Source organism: Chenopodium quinoa, unplaced genomic scaffold (genome assembly GCF_001683475.1).
Source record: "Chenopodium quinoa cultivar QQ74 unplaced genomic scaffold, ASM168347v1, whole genome shotgun sequence".
Lineage (NCBI taxonomy): Eukaryota > Viridiplantae > Streptophyta > Magnoliopsida > Caryophyllales > Amaranthaceae > Chenopodium > Chenopodium quinoa.
Window position 1 is genome coordinate 778,278 of NW_018743448.1, and position 9,979 is coordinate 788,256.

Sequence of the window (9,979 nt, forward strand, 5' to 3'; positions counted from 1 at the left end):
TCCTTAGAATATTCAACATCCTTTCGTCTCGAATCGGGAAATGTGTCACAGTTCATACACTGATATACTCTCTTTTTTCATAATATCCGACACAATTTTCATTTTTATTTTGTTCTTTAATTTTGACACACTTTTAAAATAAGGAAGAGCCACTAATATTTTAATATAATCGAGTAGTCTTGATGTGTGAATATAGGAGTGGGGAGAATATTCATGGACCACTTTCAAGAATATCAATTAGGATGCTACATCAAGGGATACTACCATTAAGAAGATCACGTTAGTTCTCCAATCAATTATTATATCCATAGCTATAGTATCACACTATCACCTAATCATCCATGAGCTACATGCCTATATCTACCATTCTCCTTCTCAAGTAATAATCCTCCATCTCATAGCCTTTTCATTCACCAAGCAAAGCTTGGCCCAGTGATAAAGGTTTGGGGGTGAGGTATCTCTTATCTTTTCCTTTCGCTCCTAATGAGTCTGGCCTACAAAGCTGAATTGGCTTGACCAGTAAAATATGTCACTTCAGTAAGGTCCTTCTTACCGCTAAAAATAATAATTACTTCCTCCGTTAAATATTAATTGCAACAAAGGAATATTTTATATCTCACAAATAATACCCCTTTGTTGTAATTAATAGTTAACGGAGGAAGTAAAAAAAAATAAAACCCCTCATAACCTTCATTCATTAATTACTTCCTACCAAAAAAAAAATAAAAAAAAAATTATGCTTTATTTTTTAGTCTTAAAATTGTTATATGTAGAATTATAGTTTCAAAAGTCTTGTCACAAAATAGAAGCCTCATTTTACCAAAAAATAGAAGCCTCACTAGAAATAACCTTTATCTAGTTTTACCATAATCAATAAAACTTCATTATCTTTTAATTTTATTTACTACTTTTAATCAACCAAACCCTCACTGTATTATTTTTTATATTACCTTTTAATTGGCCAAATCCCACAACTTTGTTTAAAACGTTTGTAAAAGGCATATTAAACTTTTATTTGAGATGTAGCATTACAAGGTTACATCTCCACCCACATCGTTCTCCTATTAATGCAACTCCACCTATATTAGAGCACTATCAATGGTGAGCTAAAAATTTGCTCATGGACATTTTGGGTGAGCATAAAATTTGCTCATGCATTACAATGGTGAGCAAATGAGAAAAAGCCAAAAAATGCTCATGAGCATTTCTGAAAATGCCCAAGACTTGAACATTTTTAAAGATGAATAGTGCTCTGATGGGCCCCACAATTTGCAATGGTTATATTTTTTATAATGCAAATTCTGAAATAAATATTTATTAAAAAAAAAATTAAAATTATTAACGGTCATAAAATTTAATTCTCTATAAATAGACATGCATTTTGGTATACTTTGGTATAATTTCAGAAATATCATAAATCCTCCATATTCTTTATTTTAACGATAAAAACGACACAAATAAAAAAAAAATTACACAAATTTAGACTATTTTTTTTTTATTTGGAGTAATATTGTTAAAATATAAATGAAATTAATAAATAAAAAAGTATTGTGTAGGAGAGAGAAAGTAATGGTGGGGTATTGAAAAAGTAAGAGAGAGAGAGTAGTGGGCAAGCATTTTTTGCTCACCATTGGGAGAGAAATTGTGAAAAAAATTTGCCCATGGGCAAAACAGATTTGTTGAGAGAGAAAGTCGGTAGAGAGATAGTGGGTGGGCATTTTTTTTGCTCACCATTAAGAGTGGTCTTATCTACCAACTCCATTGATAACATCCGCAATTCAACAAAGCATCACACACTCACACATAAGTTGAGCAAATCACAAAAAATACACCAAAATCCATCCTCCATTCCATTAATACCTAGAGCCTGAGCCACATATTGCACAGCCAAAATGTTGAGAGCCTTTGCATAATGCCTTGAAAGAATGTCATGATACCCTATCGCATATAGCTCAAGCACCCAAGATTTATAGTATCAGGATGAAGGTCTGATGTTCAGCGCGAGAACTTACTAAAGAAACACTTGGCCAGGTACAGGTTATATGATCAAGTATGTTACGTTTTTTGCAATACAAAACACCTATGGCGTCGATGAAATATTATCATTGTTTGTTCTTCAACCACATAGGTGAAGTGTTGAGGACTATAATCTTGTTACAGGTTTACAACTGTTCTTATATGCTGGCCTCGAACCTCAACATGTCTTCTAGCTACTTGATTCTTAATTAGGTCAGAAGTTTAAAGCAATACAACTTTCTTGTTGATCGAATATCTCACTAATTTGTGAGCACCAACCACGAGGAATTTGGGTACACTGCTTAATGTTACCACGAGATCAGAAAAGCATAAAATCCTTACCAAATATAACTGGAGTGATTAATCAATTAACAAGAACAATTAAGACATAACTGAAGCAATTCTATGTCTATCCAGTAGCAAAAGATTCAAAGTTTACCGATGACAAGACCCTTGGTCATCACAAAGTAATGTACTAATGTTTACCAAGACCCTTAGTACCAAACATATGATACTACAATTTAAAAACAACACTCTGCTAAGTACATAATCTTACTTGAGAAAAGCCAGCCTTCCAATACCTCTATTTGCAGTTAATCTCCCACAACTTGGACCAATTGAGTACTTGCAACCAATATGGAGATTTGCAATGGCTAAGGCAATTGAGCCAACACAGCTTTACCTGTAATCAAAATTTTCCAAATAAGATCTTGCAATAATATAATACAATGTTCTACAAAAGCAAGAATATAGCCATTGTTTAGTGGATTTGTACCTGGATGGACTCTTGCTCTTACTCTTGCTCCTGCTCCTGCTCCTGCTTGGGCTCTTGCTCAAGCTCTTGCTCCGTTCCCGACGGGGGCTGGGGCTACCCTTCTTGGGGCTTTTGCTCAAATTTTTCTTTTGCTGCACATGGACAGAATAACATAAAACAAGCCTAGCTAACTAATTATCCTACCCAACGATAAAAAGGGTCCTACAGCCCATTCAAAGTAGTGATAAATAGGGGGTAATATAGTTCAACGACTTTTAACCTTTAAAAAAATGAGCTCTGCAATAAAAGCAATAGATGTGTACTTACAGATGGCACTGGGGACCTGGACCTTGATCGTGATCTGCAAAAGTTCCAGAAACAACGCAATTTATTATCCACATGTCCTCAACAATCTTTCAGACCTTGACCCAAAAGCCTTGATTCCTCTCGCACGACAGTGTAACCATATTCATACTCAGGCAGGAACAAAAAGAAAAGTATCTTTAGCAAGGGATTAAAATATAAAAGCTTATAACATCTATAAAACCAGGCAAACAAGCCTCTACATGGAAACATAAACCTTTTGCAACAGCACCATACTACAAGTCAATGCATCAATAGATATGAAGCAGAGCATCCCTTCCAGATTGTACGAACAAATCCAAAGAATCCAGATTGCTCCAATATCCAATAAGCAATTAGTCCAGTATTCCAGCTTTAATAAGGCAGTCCATGATCTTCTGTGTCCCAAATCTAGCACCCATGGACATGTGATGCTAAATGTATTAGAACAAACAGACCACGAAGGTATCCAAAGCTGCCACTCAAAAAAAACAGCCGCATACCTCACAACCAAAAGATTTGAGGCATTTGAAAAATAACCCATCCTGATCCTAATTTGCAATCCCCATAAAGCCGCAAATATCCAGATCCTAATTTGCAATCCCAACATTACTGCACATATCCAAATCTAAACAAACAAACATGCAACCTTCATACATATATATTTTAAGGGGGAAAGAAAGCAGCCTAACCGAGTTCCTATTCAGCCCACCAGCAATGATATGGATGTGCTAGCATCAGAGCAAAAAGAAAAAGTACAAGAGAAGAGTTCATGAAAACCATCTTCCCAATCCTCCCTCCTCTCAGGCCAAAACAACCACCACCCACTGTAACAATTGACAGGGTTTGAAAAGGTTCGAGCCATATCATTATTCTGCTTACACATACTATATTAGCAGCTACAATTATTTTGCATTATTTTTCAGCTGTCCTCACCCTCCCTCACCACAAAGTAGGGCTCAGTGTCATATTTTCTTTCTATTTTTGTTAGAGAGGGCGGGTGGTGGACTCCCTCTTCCCACTCCTCTCACCCCAAAAGAAAAGAGGTTGGAACAGGGAAGAAAAATCAAACATCAGATGATGACACTTTAGAACAGATAAGAAAACAATAGAACAAACTTCTAAGCTAGAAATGGTCTTGCAGCTATAGCGATGTCTACGTAAAATGTCCCATCAATATCTAAGACCATTCATCATTATCATCTATTAATGTATAGCCTGAGATACTAGTGAAAATAGATATTTAACATTTATTAGAGCAATTTTCTGGAATAACACGCAGGTAGGAGAAGACAACATACCTAGACAAAGAGCGAGACCTTGATCTAGACTTAGATGATACCGATCGAGAACGAGATCTAGCAGGTGACCGGCGTGAGGCCTTCTTGGGGGATTTGCTGCATGATATGAAGAGTAAGCATAAATAACCCGCACGTTTGTAACCAGATATATTACTGAAGCTTATTCTGCTAGATGAAAATAATTAAACCTTGGACTTCTGCTCCTACTATAACTACGACCACGACTTCGGCTTCTGCTTCGACTGTGGCTTTTGCTCCTACCCCTTGGACTACGACTGCCTTTATATTCCTTCACCTGAAAATGATTAAACAAAGGGGGTTTATATATTTTACAGACACTACACTTCAACTGCTGATTTGGTGTCGCAGATGTTGATGAATAAATGTCAAGTGAGAGAATGATGGCCCATACACGAACATATGACCGGGAAAATGCATTGCGAAATTCCGAGTCATCAAGCTTCCTGATCTGTAGTAACAAAGTAGAAACAAATTTTAGTAATTCATGGCTACAAAACCAAAGGAGGCAAGGAATGAAAAGAAAGAAGAACATACAGCATTCTTCATGTCTTCATAATTGGTGTAATCTACAATCCCAGTAGTACCTGCACAGAAAATTATCCACCGGTTTGGTCAACAACAATATAAAATGCTAACTTTTATCATTCTAAAACATTAGGTTATTAAACGCAATGGGTATCGCAGATATGTGCTGGACCAAACAAACAGAGCAAAAATTATATGAAAGTTAACTTTACAATTTTGAAAACAATCATTGCAAAAATTACATGAAAGTTAACTTTACAATTTTGAAAACAATCCTTCCAGCCTAGCTAAGAGTGATCTTGGTTGGAACACCTCTAACTTTAAGAATATCAAACTTCAACCAATGAACTTCCAAGATGCTTAAACATGGATACAACTGTCAGACTCATATATGAATCCAAGGGTCAGCTACAGGAAAATTCAAATTCAAAGACTCAAGGACACGTTTGTTAAACATGGGCTCGGGGACCGGCAAATTATTTTTATAAAATTTGTAAATTTTCAAAATAATTATTATGATTCAAATTTTTTCAGAGAAAAATAAAAGTAAATATGCATTACAGTTTTGAAACTAGCAGACTGCATGAGAAAATGACAGAGAAAAGGAAATTTATTTGATAAAGAAAAAGAAAGGAGTGCTGCCAGCTGTATAGTGTTAAGAATTAAGCAGTCAAGTTAAAAACTTAATTGTTGACCAATTTACCCCCTTGTACTTCCAACACTGCTTTATCAAATGTACACCCTCTTCTCTCTCCTCTCTTTGCAGCAAGCAAGAGCAATGACAGCCGGTAGATGTTATGGTGGCTCACTCAGGCAACCAAAACCCCCAGGTTTTCATTCTCTTTATCCCTGATTCGGTGCCCCGATGTTCAGATTTTATTTTAAAAACCCTAAGATTATCTGACCTACCTCTTGCTTCAGTGGTGGGTTAGGTTTCCCCCTACTGAGCCCTCATATCCCGCTTGTCCACCCAGGTTGGGTCGTAATGGGTTTGGATGGGGTAAATGCTGCCGAGTCTGAGCATCAAAAGCTCATAGGAAATCCCTCTCCACCCTTCTCAGTAAGAGGTAATTGACTTCTACTATAGACAAGCTCTATACTTACCAGGTAGCAATTCTTCTTAAAAGGCTGCAATGTCCAGGAAGAAATAGTCATAGAATAAAGGGTCATACAAGTATCAATTTATTAGTAGCAATAGTACAATATCATCCACCCAAAGCTCCTTTTCAAGCCTCAAAATCTAAACAGACTCTATACATTATAGTTGAAGCAATTTCTCACTAACTAATATAAGTTAGACCACCACCTCTACTTTCTTGTCCTTTATCAATTGTCATTCACACTACCTGTTAGTTGTCATGCTCCTTAGCTAGTTCAAAGGTTACCCTAACCTACTACCAGAAAAGGGGGGAAATGTATCCATTGTGCAGAATCAATCCTAAGAGCAGCATTCACATACTGCAATTCATTCTTTGCGAAATATAAGTAAATCCTACACTCTGCCCCTCAAATGGGCAATTGGCTTCCAATCTTTTATCCAAAGATGAATTATTATCCATCAACTACAAGCCTACTAATTGTATCAGATCACCATCACATCCTTTTCCAAACTCCCTCTGTAGTACCTCTCGATGAAATACACTACACTACAGCTTATAAATTTAGTACCACCATTTTCCAACCAAAAATACACCGGAGGAAAACCATACGCCAAATTCAGATGCACAACTTTAGATCTAAAAGTATACAAAGCATTTTTCTATAATAAGCTCCATCTCTGTAACCAAGACTGAACAAATTATCACTAAAAATTTCCAGCAATATCAGCCACCGGATTTTTTGGCCCTTGATCACTAGGCACTAGCAAGAGTTCTGATTGGACCCTATATTGATGGGGATTATGGAAAAGGGGGAAGCATAAAAGGGTGTGCATGGTGTGGTGGTGGTCTGGTGGATATGACAAGTGCAAATGTATTGAAGGGAGACTTTATTTCAGCAAATGATTTGGCATCAAAACAATAAAGGAGCAAGGAGTATTAAGGACTTTATTTCAGCAAATGATTTGGCATCAAAACAATGAAGGAGCAAGGAATATTAAGGAGACTTTATTTCACCAAATGATTTGGCATCAAAACAACGAAGTCAATGTAATAGACAAAGCATTTTCCCCCTACATTACACTCTTCTATAAATTCTCAAAACAAGACCCAAGAAATTCCAAGACCCAACAGCCAATGGCTTAACAATCCAAATTATTACTTCAACAAATTTGGAAGCTTACTCCCAAATGTCACACTGCATTGAGCTTTCATTTCACAAATTTTCGTCATTATTCCAAATTATTCACTGTATAGTGACTATAGTCCAAAAAAAAATAAAAAAATAAAAAAATATAAAAAAACCTATTTGCAGCCAAAAAAACATTGCATTAACAAGGTAAATGCTACTTTTCAACAAGAATTAACAAGCCACCACTCATACCTGAGTGCTTCACACTGTCACAAAATGACAAAAGGTACCCACCAAAGGCGAGAATAGCTTTTACAAATATTTGGTAAAAAACAATATGTATAGTAACATTCAACAAGGGTATAGCACTACTACCATAAATATCAGTTTAGTATTAACTCTGCATTACATGATTAAAATATCCATATGAAAATATCATACTTAAGGGTCAAAAAAACTTACCACCACCGTCACGAAAAACTTGGGAAAAACAAACATCTCCTGCCTTCCGCATGTGATCCTAGAAAAGTTGGCAAGTCAAAATCACATTCGGATTTAGAGGAGGGACAATAATATGTGATGCATGCATTTGGAGATGTTGAGATTGACATGTGACCAAAAATATCAACTGAAATACATATATATACCTTTAAATCTTGCCAGGAAGCAGAAGAAGGTAATCCACTTATCACCACTGCATTGAAGGCAGTAGTAAGAAATAAAGATTAGAATACAATATCTAGCCAACTAATATTAAATCCATGGAAACAATCAAATCCAACACTTGCCACGATACTCAGTATGTTTAGAAACGCCACGGCGTCCTCCACCACTGTGACTGCTATAGCGGTCAGTTGATGATGAGTTCCCACGCCCACCATGAGCAAGTTCAACCTTGAAACCGTCAAAGTAAATTTTTCAAGTCAACTCTATGCTCTATAGAAGAATATTGCAAACAGTTATATCTTATATGTCAAGCAGTATATATATAACAGACTAACCCGCAGACGATGCCCATCAAAGTCATAACCATCACGGCCATCTATAGCATCTTGAGCATGGCGAGCCTCCTCAAACTGTTACAAAAAGCGATAATTACAACCATATAACCAGCACAAGATGAATTTCCGAAAACAAAAACTGCAACGGTGTTGCACAAACATGTGCTAATATTATTCTTCTCTCATCATTCCTGTTGCCATTTCTCACAAATCAGAAGAAAAGCTCACCTCAACAAATGCATAACCTGGAGGTCTTGGTGGAATCTTCAAGTCAATATGAGCAATGGGTCCATACTACAAGAAATCAGCAGCATCATAAGCACGTGTTTAAGACATTAAAATTATTTTTTGTTAGCTTACAAATTGCTAACTTCAAGTAGCCTAATCATACTTGAAAACTAGAACAACACAAAACTGATAAAAAGCCTCAATCCTAAAGTGATGAGGTTAGCTACACAGACCAGTATGTCATCCACTGAGAAATACTCGTTGACTATACCCAATACATTCAACCTACAAAAATTGGCCAGTAATACAGAAACCACTCACTCCTCAAAGGGGTTTGGAAAAGCTAACTTACATACCTCACTCAATAGTTTTAAAGAAATATATAATAAACAAGCATATAAATCACCGAGCATTTTCTCAAAGACAAAACTTCACAATACCAAAACACCAAGAGCTCTCGTCAAAGCACTTAACATAGTTATACTCTTCAAAAACTGTAATTTTGATCCACATAATGCTTAACAAACAAATTTCCCACAAACAAAACATTAACAATGCATTCAGAGACAGCCGCGATGAGTGAAACCCGAGCTCTTCTACTTCGAAAAGCTTTCAGTAATTAAAAGGGAAATGAAAATGAAATTAAATACCATCCCTCCATTCTCTTCCCTCAATCAATATTCGAAATTCCAAGTAAAGGAAAATGAGTTAAACCAATTTCCCTTCGCTTCGAATAATCTCATCCAAACACATTGTAAATGTAACTAATAAAATTAATCAATTATACAAAGCATAGTTAACCTAATAATTATTATACCTTATAAAACAAATCTTCAACTTCCCTCTCTCTGATATCCCCAGGAAGGTTACCCACATAAAGAGTTCTCCTTGAACGGCTGCTCATTGTTCCTGAAACGTATAAAATCTCATATAATCAAAATTTCTACAAAAATAAACCAGGTAATTATGCATAAATTTCAAATCGAATTCGACAAAACTATGAAAAGATCTGGAAAAACAAACGCATTTTCTCTGAATTATTTACCAAATCCTAATTCTAGGGTTTTGTCAGGGAGCTAGAATTCAAAAATAATGATTTATTTCAAAAGTATAGAAACCCTAGAAAAGAGTAATAGCAGAATGAAGAGAGAGAAAGAGAATTACCAGTAGCAGATTAGAGCGCACGATAGGAAATGAGAGAAGGTTGCTTACGGCGGAACAATGAATGAAATGAAAGGTATGAAAAACGATAGGAAATGAGAGAAGGTTGCTTACGGCGGAACAAGGATTACAATTATTGTCAAACTATCTTCATACACTCTTTTATTTTTGTTTTTTTCAACTTCACCTTACTTTTATTTTATTTTTTTATTTTTAAAAAAAAAAAATCAAGTACAACAAATACATGTTCTCTTTATTTTCTTCACAAAAAAAAATATATATATATATATATATATTAGTTAAAAGAAACTTTACCGAGAGAAAATTTTATAAGAAATGATGTAGAATGGATGAAAATTATTTCATTTTTTACTATATGAATGGAGTCCCTGTACATAGGA

The 9,979-nt window shown here is 35.6% G+C and overlaps 1 protein-coding gene across 5 annotated transcripts; it reads right to left on the reverse strand.

The window, feature by feature from the left end:
* Positions 1–2,342: 2,342 nt before the first annotated feature.
* Positions 2,343–9,741, reverse strand: LOC110739242 (serine/arginine-rich splicing factor SR34B-like). 5 transcript variants are annotated; one of them, XM_021919699.1, is made up of 14 exons: positions 9,582–9,741; positions 9,235–9,326; positions 8,418–8,483; positions 8,190–8,264; positions 7,977–8,082; positions 7,836–7,882; positions 7,651–7,708; positions 4,969–5,018; positions 4,826–4,882; positions 4,602–4,708; positions 4,414–4,509; positions 3,098–3,131; positions 2,792–2,922; positions 2,343–2,698 (listed from the first exon to the last, which is right to left on the reverse strand). In XM_021919699.1, exons 2-14 carry the CDS (start codon positions 9,319–9,321, stop codon positions 2,695–2,697), a joined length of 918 nt encoding a protein of 305 aa, XP_021775391.1. In that variant the 5' UTR covers positions 9,322–9,326; positions 9,582–9,741; the 3' UTR covers positions 2,343–2,694. The 5 variants fall into 5 exon arrangements, with proteins under 5 accessions (XP_021775391.1, XP_021775392.1, XP_021775393.1 ...); XM_021919700.1 differs by lacking the exons at positions 2,343–2,698; positions 2,792–2,922 and adding an exon at positions 3,616–3,702 and having other exon boundaries at positions 3,098–3,523; XM_021919701.1 differs by lacking the exons at positions 2,343–2,698; positions 2,792–2,922 and having other exon boundaries at positions 3,098–3,523.
* Positions 9,742–9,979: the final 238 nt, after the last annotated feature.

What these genes read in the sequence shown, in the direction of transcription:
- LOC110739242 (XM_021919699.1), bottom strand. Translation starts at nt 9,321, where the DNA reads ATGAGCAGCCGTTCAAGGAGAACTCTTTATGTGGGTAACCTTCCTGGG. An exon ending in AGTTTTTCGTGACGGTGGTG is followed by an intron (nt 5,019 to 7,650) that starts GTAAGTTTTTTT and finishes TTTTCTGTGCAG; the next exon opens with GTACTACTGGGATTGTAGAT. An exon ending in ATGAAGACATGAAGAATGCT is followed by an intron (nt 4,883 to 4,968) that starts GTATGTTCTTCT and finishes TTGTTACTACAG; the next exon opens with ATCAGGAAGCTTGATGACTC.